The sequence below is a fragment of the Pituophis catenifer genome, unplaced genomic scaffold, assembly GCF_029215685.1.
Source record: "Pituophis catenifer annectens isolate HBS135680 unplaced genomic scaffold, rPitCat1.0.hap2 SCAF_2, whole genome shotgun sequence".
NCBI lineage: Eukaryota > Metazoa > Chordata > Lepidosauria > Squamata > Colubridae > Pituophis > Pituophis catenifer.
Genome location: NW_027256882.1, coordinates 17,760,492 through 17,775,102, shown reverse-complemented (window position 1 = coordinate 17,775,102; position 14,611 = coordinate 17,760,492). Strand labels below are relative to the sequence as shown.

At 38.6% G+C, this 14,611-nt stretch overlaps 1 protein-coding gene across 1 annotated transcript; it reads left to right on the top strand.

Annotated features, from left to right (window-relative positions):
* The first annotated feature begins 2,206 nt into the window (after positions 1 to 2,206).
* On the top strand, positions 2,207 to 12,070 carry LOC139309292 (vomeronasal type-2 receptor 26-like). Its single transcript, XM_070933348.1, has 6 exons — positions 2,207 to 2,415; positions 3,121 to 3,388; positions 3,810 to 4,604; positions 7,455 to 7,667; positions 10,878 to 11,004; positions 11,160 to 12,070. The coding sequence occupies exons 1-6, from the start codon at positions 2,207 to 2,209 to the stop codon at positions 12,068 to 12,070; spliced, it is 2,523 nt and encodes an 840-aa protein (XP_070789449.1).
* Positions 12,071 to 14,611: the final 2,541 nt, after the last annotated feature.

Sequence of the window (14,611 nt, the reverse complement as noted above, 5' to 3'; positions counted from 1 at the left end):
TTTGAAACCCACTGCTGCCTTGTATGCATCCATTTACATAAAATCAAAAGGAGGGAATCCTCTTTTCTTTAGGCCAATCCTTTCTCCCTGTTCTGTCAATAAGAAAAAAAAGAAGAAGAAGAAGAAGCTGCAACAGAAAGATGTCTGGTCTTTGATTCAAATATATCTTTAAGAATTCCTCCCACACTCAGCCACAACTTCTATACACACTAACCCACTTCCCCTTATACGCAACATCAAAGAGAAAAGTCAAGAACACATTTATTATAAACTGGGAGTCCATTTCGACCACTTAAAGAAATGACTGGGTTTTTTAAATTTAATTTAAAGAAATTAAAGTGTCAAACACCATTTATTATCATTTTATTAACTGACATTTCTGGGAATCACAAACACAAAACTCTATTATTTTATTTTAATATCAAATGGTCTTTGAATTCAAATCTGGTCTTAGCAGAATAACATAACATTTGGGGACAAAAATTAATAGCAACAGGCTGGCAATGGAAGCCAACATGGAGAAGACCTAAACAGCAACCATATACTTCCCCTTTGGTGTTCAGGTAGGTGGGTAGGAAAGATACCCAGACACTACAGAAGACCATCATGCTGAAGGTGATCAACTTAGCTTTGTTGAACTCCTAGGTAGGTTTGTGGCTAGGAAAGCAGATGACCGCCAGGAAGTCCAGGTAGCCAAGAGCAAGGTAGTATCAGGAGCCTGGATAGCTCAACAGACTAAAAGCCTGTTATTAACATTCAGCTGTCTGCAATTATTGCAAGTTCAAATCTCCCCAGGCTCAAGGTTGACTCAGCCTTCCATCCTTTCTAAGGTAGGTAAATTGAGGACCCAGTTTGTGGGGGCAATAAGCTGACTTTGTATAAAATATACAAAAGTATGAAGGCTATTGCTTAATGCATTGTAAGCTGCCCTGAGTCTCTGGAGAAGGGCGGCATATAAATCTAATTTAAAAAAAAACATGACAAAAGGGCCTTTAATACATTGCATTATGAACTCAATAGAGCCTGAGTACATCCAGCAGGTTCTGACAGGTTCTGGAGAACCAGTAGCAGAAATTTTGAGTAGTTCAGAGAACCGGCAAATACCACCTCTGGCTGGCCCCAGAGTGGAGTGGGAATGGAGATTTTACAATATCCTTCCCTCCCACGCCCACCAAGCCATGCCCACCAAGCCACGCCCACAGAACTGGTAGTAAAAGAAATTGAATTTCACCACTGGAACCTTTACCTTTAGTATTTATTTATTCAGAGTAGAGTCAGGGTGACTGGATGGAGCTGAGCATTTGCTGGTCAGATGCCCTTCCTGATACTTATATGGAGTTCACAGCAGATATATTTTCTTTTTGCTCTGGGAGAGAACCATCTGCTGCAATTGAACTCTCAAATTTCTGAGTGAGAGGCGAGCATCTTCATCACTAGTCCATCACACAACTCAGATTGAAATTTCACTTTAGGCACAAGGAATCCTAAAAATCAGTCCAATTTAGAATTTCTTACAGAAAATCACAAAGGACTCTACTCTTAACTTTAGACACATTTCAAGGGTACTGATTGCTTTCTTGGTATTACAAGACAGGCAAGATTAGAGTTAACCACAATTAACCAATTCTGACATCAAACTCCATAACTCTGAGTTACCTTCCCCAGCAATCTTTGGAGACAAGAGGCCACGCTGAAAGACAAAGATATTGAATTATCTACTTCAGCTTCACTTTCTGAACATGTTCTGACAAGAAGGACCACAATCACTACAGAACAGTGTCCCCAAGGGGTATAGCTGTGATTTCTCTATAGCATGTTTTTCTCCTGTTACTCCTCTGCAAATGGAGCTCTTGAAGAGTTCAGGATTCCCAGAAGGGAAGTTGTGTCTTGCTGTAATTTTCACCAACTTGGTCTTTGATATCTCTTCTGCTACTATTCCAGTGGTTGCTTTGATGCAAACATCTGACTGAAGCAATAAGGAAGGGATCTTGTGTCAGAAAAGCATAAATGCCTCAGGTAATGCTCTCTTTGGAACATGTTTTGGGGCAGGTAGGAGCTGTGCTCTTGAATGTTCTTTCTCTCCTTTCCAGATGAAGTTTGGTTTGTTTCTGTCTGATTCAGGAAAGCCACCGGCAGTTTCATCTTGTGAGAGTCCTTTGAATTCTTATTTAGAAATAGCAAAGGGATTGAGTCATCTCTATGTATAATGGACCTCCTCCTTCTGGTTCTGATGCTGCTTGTATCCATGCCAGTCTCTGGGAACCTTGGAATCAAGTGCCCACTGAGTTTGGAACATCAGGATGGAAAAAAACCATGGAGCTATTACAGACCAGGAGACCATCTCATTAGTATAGTCATCACTGCAACGGAAATATCACATACAATATTGCTTTTCAACAAGGCTCCTTATAATCAGTCTGACCCGTAAGTCATACAGTGTGATGATTGTGTGAATTCTCTCCATTTGGAGCTCTAACACTCTTTGTCATTTCTTCTTATTTCATTTGCTCCTATATTGCAAGACTTGTTCATTTTCGTGAAACATTTTGGTTTCCATGACTTCTTTCCTTTGTCTTATTTTGTGGAAATACTCAAATCCAAAAATGGGGCAGAAAGAAAACATGAAAGAAATCCACATTATTTTCCTCTCCCTTCCAATCCTGAATTGTTTCCTTTTGTTTCCATAGTTTTCTAATCCACTCTTTAATATTCATTTCCTGATCCTTATAGGAATAGATGATTTATTTTTCGAATGGCTTTTCTGGGTCACGTATCAAAAATCCTCTTCCATTTATGATGGTTTTGTTTGAATGATTGAATTATTTTGCAATGGTTCCTGGGTTGAGGAAAATTGATACTGCTACATATTATGGTGGATTTGTGAATTTAACCCTTGTGGGGAACAATCTTCATCTTCTCTTACCAACAGTCATTAAAATTAAATTTTGATGGGTGACAATAGTTTGCTGCTGGTTTTGGATCAATACTGGCTTAAGATTCAATACATTCGTGGAAAAAGATAATGTATTAAATAGAAAGCAAGATTTTGTTATTGCTGTTGAAGATGCTGATATTAATATTAACTTTTTTTAAAACCAGTTTACCTTCTGATAAGTCAAGAATAGTATACTTTATTTTCAATATTCAAGTTGTCAACAAAACTCCCCAGCTCTTGCACAATTTGACGCTTGGCTACAACATCCATGACAACTATTTGAACACACTTGGCACTTCAGATGCCTTGCTGGACATTCTCTCTGCTGGAGAAGCCAATGTTCCCAACTACAGCTGTGGAAGGAAGGACAACCTGTTGACTCTGGTTGATGGAGCCGAAAGGGACATCTCTATCCAGATGTCAACATTAGTCGGCCTCTACAAAGTCTCACAGGTTTGTGTGTTTATTTCTCTATCTGTTAAATTGTGTAGAGTGGTAGTGGATGAGTGATAGATCCAACTATATCTTGTCTATGGAATTGTAGGTATCATAGCCAAAGATTAGGATCCACAGTGGGGAGGGAGCAAGGATCAAAGCAGACAAATCCTCTCATAACACCATCCGCATTGCTTTGGGGGCTTCTACTACAGACATGTGAATTGAGCAGAAACTTTGTGTTCAATTAAAAGGAACTTCTGGGCAACTGGAAGTTAAGAAGTGATGGAAAGCTCATTTTTTCTGTATGATTTTAGACAAAGTAATGAAAATGTCAATTTTTCAGATTCATGAAACGAATCCAAATGGATTCTCTTATCTACTGTTGATAAAACATATACCGTATTTCTTTTACTGTATTGCCTTATCACTTTTTCAGATTAGTCTTCAAACTGCTGCAGAGGCTCTGAGTGAAAAAAGTCAGTTTCCTTTTTTCCACCGGATGTTGCCCAAAGAAGGTTTTCAGTACCCAGGAATTGTCCAACTTCTCCTCCATTTCAGATGGACCCTGATTGGTCTCTTTGCTTCAGACACAGAGAAAGGAGAGAATTTCATGAGAACTTTTACTCCTTTGCTTGTCAGGAATGAAATTTGTGTTGTTATATCACAACAATTCTCAACAACTATACCCACAAAATCCTTCAGGGAAGCCATGTCCAAGTGGAGACAGGTCAACGTCTTTGTTCATTTTGCAGAATATGATCCCATTTGGGACAGAATCCTTCCTTTCCATTTAACCCTTGAAGGTTTTTCAGGATCCATTGAAGAGAAAGTCTGGCTCATGACAGGTTTGGGAACATATGAAATGAAAAAGCACAGACTTCTCAAATACATCCATAGTATTTGGAACTTTTCCTTTTTATCAAAGGAAAGGCCAAAATATGATGCTTTTGAACCCTATTGTATTCTAAATCCCCAGTTTGAAGATGAGTCTTTTGAATGTTCTCTTTCAAAGCATGTTTTTTCTGTCAAAGGCCGGAGACGATGCACTCAGAAATCGCCTCTGGGAACCCAAAAGAAAGAGAGCAATATCCAGATCCCAAATGATGGACATTATTACAGTTTTGTTAAGACTCTGGTCCATGCCTTGAATGCTGCATATTCCTCCAATTCCAGGAGGAAAAGGAAAGAAGGGGAAGAGAGCTTGGGCACTCCAAGGCTACAGCCATGGCAGGTACAGGGTCCTGAGAAGGCTCCATAAAACTTAGTTACTTTTGAAAATTCAAAGGAGAAGCAGGAGAATCTTCTCAACCTATTTGTGCTACAAAAGGCCAACAGATTTGGCCAATCTCATCACTTGGGAGGATGATTTTCCAAACAGCCTATACTAAAAGAGAAAAATTTTGATATTAAACCATGGCTAATTTTAAAAATGATGTATGCATTTTAAAATAAATGTCGGTATGTATAGATATGGATGGAGGTGATTAGCATCATAGAATTTTACATTTAGCAATCTGAAGGAGACCCTGAGACCACCTAGCCCAACCCCTCCTATCTGCAGGAAACCCAGTTAAAGCTTTTCTGATTGATGGATCCTCTATCTTTGCATAAAGGCAAATCAGTGAAAGGGAGACTGAACTTCTCTGTTTTATTGGTTCAGTTCTAAAATGGTTCCACCTTCTAGAATGTTTTCCTCTCATTCAGCCAGAATCTTCTTTTTTGTGACTGAATTCATGTTATCATATCTGACACCCTGGAATAACAGTGAGAAAATATTAAGCTTCTGTTTAACATCTTTCATTTATTGGACATTTAACAACTTCCAACTATTGGAAAAATGTTGTATCCTCCCTCTTCCAACTGAATATTTTAGTTGGAAAACTGCTCCCAGACTTTGCTGCCATATTTGCTGCCATAAAGCAATATAGCTCCTCTCCTTGTAGTCTTTCCTGAAGGCTAAGAACAGGCCTTTTGATCTCTTTCTTTGACATCTTCACTTTTCCCTAAACTTGATTCAGGGTTTGTGCAATGCTTCTTCTCCAAGCATGGTGCCACCAGAGGAACTGTATGTGAGTTGGTATCTCCCAAAACCAGAATATTCATGTCCTGATATTTTTATGGATGCATTTATCTTCTTTGCACGAGCATCTTACTGTGGACTCACACTTGATTTGCCAACAACTACTATTTCAAGATTATTTTCACAAATATACTTACCAAATTTGGTATCCCTTGTCCCATTTCCAGTGTATTATTAAAGTGCTATATTTTATCAATTCCATGTTGCTAAAGCTCAGATGTTTTTCTACTGCATTTTCCTGATGCACCTCTCCCTATGAGGAAATCATTAATATTTTTCTGTAATCTTGGCATTGTTTGAATGAGATGAAATTAGCTTTTCTAAGAGTTTATATAAATCTTCCATCAAACAGATTTATCAACTCTACTGTACTACCCTGTTTTCCCCAAAATAAGACATCCCCTGATAATAAGGCCAATCTGGCTTTTGAGCGCATGGCAATAAGACCAAGTGCTTATTTCAGGGTTCAAAAAAATATAAGACAGGGTCTTATTTTCAGGGAAACACAGTAATGGCAATATAGAAAAATTGATGACCAAGAACTAAGGAGTTATTATTAATCCTAATACCCCATTTTTATGAGAAAAGTTTAAAATATTAAACATTATTTCAGTACAATTTTAACAAAGCTTTTATCCACTTAATTGTCATACCATCCAGCCCTCACATAAATAGGTTCCTAATCATCAAATCGTGAAATAGTTTTTTTAAATAATTTTCTGAAATCAAGTTATATCACCAGCATTCGTACAATCAATTAAGAAATATAATGATACGTGGGAAAAAGAGATGGTGCATAGAGAATGATTAGATAGGAGGGCCTAACCTGCAGTTGCATAATGGGCAGAGAAAGAAAATCAGAAAGATTTATTTATTTATTTATTTATTTATTTATTTATTTATTTATTTATTTATTAAACTTCTATACCGCCCTATACTTACAGACTTGCATGATTCTCTCAGTGAGGCCTTCGAAAAAGTAGAATTAGCTCATTTGCGTTTTGTTTCCCATCTGGTCTAATAGGGAGAAGTTTAGACTGGCAATTTCATCTTGAAAATCCATGCTTTTTGGTAATCCCCCTTTTGTTTTCAAAGAATTTATGAATACTCTCTTTTTTCTATTGTTCAATTCATTTGACATCTGCTCTACAATGTTCCCTATAAATTTATTTTTATTTTTTATTTTATTTTGAATTTGTATACCGCCCTTCTCCCTGAGGACTCAGGGCGGTGAACAGCCAAGTAAAAACATCAAGTACAAATATTAAAATACAGTTAAAATATATATATATAAATTTGGCCCCATTAATTAAAAACAATAAACAAAACACTTAAAAACACTTAAAAAATTAGGCCAGCCCGGCTTGCTGGAAAAGGAAGGTTTTAAGGGCACGGCGGAAGGCACTGAGGTCTTGGATTCTCCTTATCTCTGGAGGCAATTGATTCCAGAGGGTAGGTGCCCCCACAGAGAAGGCCCTCCCCCTGGGGGTCACCAGCCTGCACTGTTTGGCTGATGGCACCCCGAGGAGGCCCTCTCTGTGGGAGCGCACGGGTCAATGGGAGGTCGTCGGTGGCAGCAGGCGGTCTCGAAGATAGCTAGGCCCTATGCCATGGAGCGCTTTAAAGGTGATAACCAACACCTTGAAGCGCACCCAGAAGACCACTGGGAGCCAGTGCAGCTCGCGCAGGAGCGGTGTTACATGGGAGCGCCATGCTGCTCCCGTCACTACCCGCGCTGCTGCGTTCTGGACCAATTGTACCAAATACATTTTGTTAATATCAATTCTGTCAATATATATAATTGAGAAATTTTGCTGAACCTTTTTCCTTCACTTATGAAGATAGTGGTGACACTTTTCTCCTTATTAAGCATACTTTGAAGTTAGAGAACAATAGTTACAAGTTGTACAACTGTAGAAGAAAGAATCAAATGTGAAAAGATCACGTGGGATAAGAAACAGAGGTTTCTGCTTTTAAAATTTTTGGATGTTTCCATTCTAGTTTCATCCCTTTCTGGAGAAGAATGAGTTTTGCAATCTTTCCGAATTTATACTCTACATGGACCAAAATGGAGAGATAGCAGCAGATCTGGGCATCTCAAGCTTGTTGGTTCTCCCCAAAGAGGATCCCACCGAAAGGCTACTAGGGGCATTTAAAAGGCAGAGACTTATTTTCTTCAAAAATGCTATTTCAAAGCTAAAGGTGTTAAACAAAGTGGGTGAAATTTTGCCATCTTATCTCTGTTTTTCAAAGCCTTAGAACCCAATTCAAGTGGGCTAAGTCCACAATTATCATGATGAATGACTTCACTGAGAATTGAATATGGGGAATAGATGCTTTTATTTACTGCTCAGGAGGATTCAGTTCTATTCACAAAATTGTTCTTCAGATGCTATAATATGGAACACAGTTTTAAGCTGATTCAGACACATTCAATAATGTATTCTTCTTTAGGATGCAGACCATGGTCCTCTTGTGTCCCCTCTATAATTTAGTATCTCCATCAAACTAGTCAGACACTAACAAGGGCTGGGAAATGTGTTGCTCATAGCCTCAGATTCGTTTATTCCTTATCCTCAAATAGCGATTCTGTTGACCGGTGCCTGAATTTAGTTTTGGACTGAATTAGATGAAACTGATTCATGACTGGATGATTTTTTTTGTACCACTAGGAAATAAATTTAATCTTGATGATGATGATTTATTTTGTCAAGCATGTATTTTATGACAGTTAAAAGTGTAAACATAATTATAAATACATGAAAAGGATATGAATAAAAGAAAATTAAGTTGTCTAAACCCAAAATTTTGAGTCTGGTGGCATAAGGTATTTTCTTGTGAGCAGAAGAGTGGAGGACACTTCTCATGAAATATCTCTGGACTCATTTGATTGTATTAATGTCCCATATGCAGTGCAGGTTCCAGATAGATGAGCTGTATTCAAGAATTGGTCTGGCAATAGTTTTGTATGCCCTAGTTTGCAGTTCAATATTACCGGAGAAGAAGCTATGCAAGATTAGGTTAACAACTCTTAATGCTTTTTTAGCAATGCTGTTACAGTGAGCTCTGGCACTTAGATCAATTGAGATGAGTACTCCAAGGTCTTTGACAGAGTGTGGGTCATCTGTTAAGTCGTATCCATCCAGCTTGTATTTTGTGTTCTGATTTTTTTTTTTTTGCCAATGTGTAAAACAGAGCATTTGTTGGTTGAGATTTGGAGTTGCCAATTGTTTGACCATTCTGAAACATAGTCAAGGTCTTTTTGTAGAGTAGCAGAATTGTCAGTGGTGTTGAATAGTTTTACATCATCCTCAAAGAGAATGCAGTTGCTTATAATATGATCACAAAGGTCATTTATATAAAGTATAAAGAGTGTGAGTCCTAAAACGCTGCCTTGGGGAACACCGCTATTAACAGGTGCAGGGTTAGATAAGGTGTTCCCTATTTTGACTACTTGCTGCCTGTTTGATAGGAATGCAGCTATCCACTTATGCAGGAATCTGGAAATGCCATAAGATTTAAGTTTTAGAAGTACAGTAGTTTGTTGTGTACCACTGAATTGAAGGTTTTACAGAAGTCTATCTAAATTGCATCTATTGATTTACCCTGCTTGAGTTTTGAAGTCCATATGTTTTTGCAGTGCAATAGTTGCAGTGCAATAGATTGCAGGACATTTTTTTTTTCTAAAGCCACATTGCTTGTTAGAGAGTAGGTTGTTTGTCTCTAAGTAGAGGGTTATGGATTGGGTTATGATTGATTCCATGACTTTGTAGGTGACACAATATAATGAGATTGGTCTGTAATTATCAACTAGGCTGAGGTCACCCTTTTTGAAGATAGGGATGATCATAGCTAGTGACCATAAGTTAGGTAAGCAGCTGCTTATGAAAGATATTTTGTAGATTATGCTAAGTGGTTCTGCTATGGTGGTTGAGCGCTTCTTTAGGAAGTAGGCACATAATCCATCAGGGCCAATCGATAGAGATGGTATTAGGTTGTGTAGTGCCTTTTCAATGGCATCTTCTGTGAAATCGACATGTAGTAGATCGTTGTGAGTAGTTGTGGTACAATTGGGAATTGAGGGGCATGAACCATTGCTGTTTACAAAGACTGAACTGAAGAATGTGCTGAAGAGGTTGGCCTTAACAATTTCATTATTACAGTCTTTCCCATTTGGCCCTTTTAATGGTGGGATTGGTCTTGTGTCTCTAAGTTTGTTGTTTACAAAATTGTAGAAGACCTGGGTGGATTTAGTTCGTATTAGGTTTTCCTCTTGTTTGCTGTGATAACTGATGCATTCTGCCTTTATCTGTTGGCATACAGTTTTGTAGCAACTTTTGAAGTTAGCTACGTAGCCAGTTTTGTTTTTGCACCAAAGAGGGTTTTTTTTTATCTGAAGCTTCCTTATTGTTTCCTGGTTTTGGGGGCTATTAGTGGTATATATATATTGATGATTCTTTTGACTTCTTGCAAAAAAATGTTATAAGGGTCTTCAGCAGTGATGCAGTCAGTGAATAGAGTTTGCCAATCAAGAGATGAAAGGTCATCAGTTATGAGATCATAATTGGCTTTTCTAAAGTTATACTTTGGGATTCTGTCATTATGATTGTCTATGTGAGGACGTAAGCTGAGATAAAAGTCTATCATGCTATGGTCACTGTTGGAAAAGGGTTCTTATATTTGTAGTGCATAAATTGAACTTAAACTGTTGCAGAAGATGAGATCAAGGCAGTTGTTGAGTCTAATGTTATTAGTTACTAGTTGATCTAGTCCCAGATTAGTTACAGCGTTGTACAGGGTTGCCTGTATGGGTTCAGATGTACATTTGTTTAGGGTCCAATTAATAAGAAGTAGATTTAGGTGACCAAGAAAGATAAGAGGGTGTGGGCAGGAGGCTGCCCATGTTAGTAGTGATGTTAGTTTGTTTGTATGTACAAGGTTGTAATCAGAAGCTCTGTAACAAAGTATGAAGCGAATTGTGGTGTTTAGGGAAAGGTCGCATTTGATGGTCTCAGGAAGAGCTAACTCCTGTGTAACTTGAACATTTTTTAGATTTAGGGATTTTTTATAGAAGATAGCAACATCACCCCCTCTACGGGTTTCACAGTCAGACCTGTACATGTGATAGTCGCTTAATGTGGTAATAGAGCCTGATAGTGATGAATTCAGCCATGTCTCACATACAAATATAATGTTGAATATAGTGGTTTTCATTTAATCCTTAATTTTTTTTTTCAATTCCATCCTTCCAGATTTCATTAAATAGAAAAATACTCTCTGGCAATGTGATTTAGTTAGAGATTTCATACTTACCTAAGTAAATCCTAGAGACTTCTTGGTCAATTGTCAATACATGTCCATTTTGAATGAATAGGAGTCCTAACACATTTTCCTTGTCATTCCTTGTTTTATTTTTCTTCTTAGTCTCTTCCTCAATCAATTTGTGTGGAAAGTTGTCATCCAGGATTTGTCAAACGGGCTCAAGAAGGAGAGCCGGTTTGCTGCTACAACTGCATTCCTTGTCCGGAGGGGACCATCTCCACTCAAGAAGGTGGGTAACAGCAGAGGAATTGATTTTGGATTTACCCAAAGCATTTTGATCAATATGCTTTTAAAAGCATGCTATCAATTATTGTCCTAAGAAAGTATTGCTTGAAAGGTAAAAGGGTATTATATGAGAGAAATATTCCTTTTTGTTTTTCTCAGATATGGAAAAATGCACCCAGTGTCCAGATGATAAATATGCAAATGAAGACCGAATCCAATGTATCCCCAAAGTTCTAACCTTTCTTTCTTATCAAGAATATCTGGGCATAATCTTGGTCTCTTTTGCTCTATTTTTGTTCCTAACCACAGACCTTGTTTTATTCATATTCATTAAATACCGAGAAACTCCCATTGTCAAAGCCAATAACCAGGATCTTTCCTACATTCTCCTGGTTTCCCTCCTGCTTTGCTTCTTGTCCTCTTTTCTCTTCATTGGACAACCAAGGAAAGCCACCTGTCTTCTCCGACAAACAGTGTTCAGCATCATCTTCTCAGTTGCTGTTTCTTCTCTCTTGGCCAAAACCATCATGGTGGTATTGGCTTTCCTGGCCACAAAACCAGGCAACCGAGTGAAGAAATGGTTGGGAAAGGGCTTGGCCAACTCCATCATCCTTTCTTGTTCTGTTGTCCAAATTATCATCTCCTCCACCTGGCTAGGAGTTTCTCCCTCCTTCCCTTACTCTGACTTCCACTCTCAGCCTGGAGAGATCATCCTGCAATGCAACGAAGGGGCCGTTGTCATGTTCTACATCACTCTTGGCTACATGGGCTTCCTGGCTGCCACCTGCTTCACGGTGGCTTTTCTAGCCAGGAATCTCCCTGGGGCTTTCAACGAAGCCAAGCTGATCACCTTCAGCATGCTGGTCTTCTGCAGTGTCTGGTTGACTTTTGTACCCACCTATCTGAGCACCAAAGGGAAATACATGGTGGCTGTTCAGGTCTTCTCCATCTTGGCTTCCAGTGCTGGTCTCCTGGGCTGCATCTTCATCCCCAAGTGCTACATCATCATTCTGAGGCCAAACTTGAATACAAGGGAGCAGCTTACAACTAAACAAAATGTTGAAATGTAAAACAGAGGAATTTTGACTGTCAATACTTTCCAACAGGCCAAGCCTAGAAAATGTCCCAAGCTGTTTTGCATACATGAGTTGGCCAATGATTTTGCTTGAAAAAAAAAATTAAAGGGTGGTCAGACAATGTATTCTCCACACTTGCCCAGTTGAATTGCAGGACAGCCCCCATTCTCTTTTGAACAGTTGAGGTATCCTATCTGTCCTCCTCCCTTGGATTACATGAGCCCTGAAATGTCCCATCAAAACATTTTAAAAATGGCATTGGTGCAATGGGATTGTTGTCAATATGCCAGGAAAAATAGCACAGGAATGTCCTTTTAAATGTCATTATTTTAGTTGTATTTAGTTATTTACAATTTTATCTAGCTGAGCGATATAATTTTATTGATTGATTGATTGATTGATTGATTGATTGATTGATTGATTGATTTAGCCACCCATCTTACCATAGGGTAACTCTGGATGGCTTACAGTTACACACACATTTAAAAGATAAAAGTTTAAATTAGACATTAAAACCAACATGGGGAGGGCAGGGGCAGAGTGGGAGGGAGATGGGATCTGTTATTACTCAATCAAGCCCCATTAATTAAAGTATACAAAGTTAAGGTTTCCCCTAGGTTCCTGTATGGAGCAGAGGTTTGGGACCTATATTCAACCACAGCCCCAGAACAAACACAGTCCCAGCATTTGAGATGTATTTTTGGTGTAGATCCAAGAACATCTGCTGCAGCAGTTAGAACTGAAATGGGAATTCATACAATTCATGCATTATCCAAAATTAGAGCAAATAACTACTGGTGCAAAGTCAATGAAATGGAGACTGATAGACTCCCCAAGATATGTCTCCTAGAGCAAATAAAATTACAATCACAAATCTCCTGGATCACCAAACCAGCAAATTTTGTAAGAAGCTGTGGCCTTCCTGTCTTCAGGAGACCAATTTAAAAAAAGATCTGCCCAAAGAATTAAGGATATAGAAGCACAAAATGATATAGCTATCCTTAGTAAGGTGGGTAACTTGAAATGGCTGAACAAATACAAAGGTACTTTTCAAGTAGGCAGCTATTTGAAGTTACAACTGCCAAAACATCTTAGGAAGATATTTACGCGAGCGAGATTCAAACAACTTGACACAATGGTCAGATATGAGAGATTCCATTCTATACCCTAAAATGAGCATCTCTGCATCTGCGGAGCGGCACAGGTAGAAGATCTGGCTCACATCCTATTTGACTGTTGCTTGTATAAGGGGGTGAGAGACAGGAACCTTGGTCCATATAGCAAACAAATGACCCATTGGGATCCCCATATCAAAACAAGTTACTTTATGTGCAGCCAGAACCTGAAAATAACATTTAACACAGCAGAATACTTAAACAAAACGGTTCAGTTGAGATCAGCATATGTGGGACTGATTGGGGTAGATTGCAAGGGTGACACCGAAATATAATTTTATGTCATTTTATTCTATTTCATATATCTTTGTGTCAAATTATATTGTATCTAATCCTATAACTATTGTATTTTACCCTTTTATTTTAAACTGTTTGTATAAGATTTTAATGGTGATATATGTTTGCACCTGGTGCTTTGATATGGCCTATAGGCTAATCAATAAAGCTAACTAACTAACTCAATCAACCACCTCCATTGTTCTGTTCCCACACTAGGGCTCCAAGCCAACTGGTAGAGCCATGTCTTTAGGCCCTTACAAAAAGGTAGGAAGGTTCGGGCCAACCTCACATCAAAGGTGGGTTTCAGCCAGTTTTGTCCGGTTCAGGTGAACCGGTAGCAGCAACTGCTGGAGGCTCCGCCCACCCACCCGGACATAACTTCAGCACATGTGCAGAGGAGCGCTCAACATTTGCAAACCGGTAGGGAAGGTAAGTGAATTCCACCTCTGCCAAATTCCTAAGTAAAGCTGTGGAAGGGAGAAGGACCTTTTCATTATCCTCGAAGGGACTGAGACTGACATTTTCTCTTAGATTACAACCACATTGGCTACCTACAAGATCAAAATCAACAAATACGTGCATATTGTTCTGCAACCTCTTTCTTGTGGTGTAGCGGTAAATAAAAAGAGGTGCAATGACTGGGCAGAAGGAGCAGATATGCACTCCCAGTGGCCAAGTTTCTGTCAGCAAGAGGCAAAATCACCTGCTTCTTCATAACAACTGCCATCTTTATCATGATTTTACTTTACTTTTGTTCTGAATAAAAGTAATCACAGAAATACACATTGTTTGTGCCATTTCTTCATTCTTTTTCACATCAACTCTACCTTGAACGAACAAAATCTGGTGTCATTCAAGCCCTTTACACTCCTATTCTAAAAATTTTAGATAAAGCACTTTTTTTTCTTATTGTAAACATCAAATTTTGGTGGATCAAATAGCTAAATTTGAAAATAAATCTTATGAGTTCAGGATGACATATCTTAGCAAACTGCCATTTTAAGAAGATAAAAGTAAGTCTCCTGGATAAGGAGAGAGTCCACCTTCATCTCCCAGTGACCACCCAGAAACTTTTGAAGTG

Coding starts and splice junctions, on each gene's coding strand:
- LOC139309292 (XM_070933348.1), top strand. CDS start 2,207: ATGGACCTCCTCCTTCTGGTTCTGATGCTGCTTGTATCCATGCCAGTC. Junction 4,605..7,454: donor CAAGGCTACAGCCATGGCAG/GTACAGGGTCCT, acceptor TTTCCATTCTAG/TTTCATCCCTTTCTGGAGAA. Junction 7,668..10,877: donor AGCTAAAGGTGTTAAACAAA/GTGGGTGAAATT, acceptor TTTTCTTCTTAG/TCTCTTCCTCAATCAATTTG.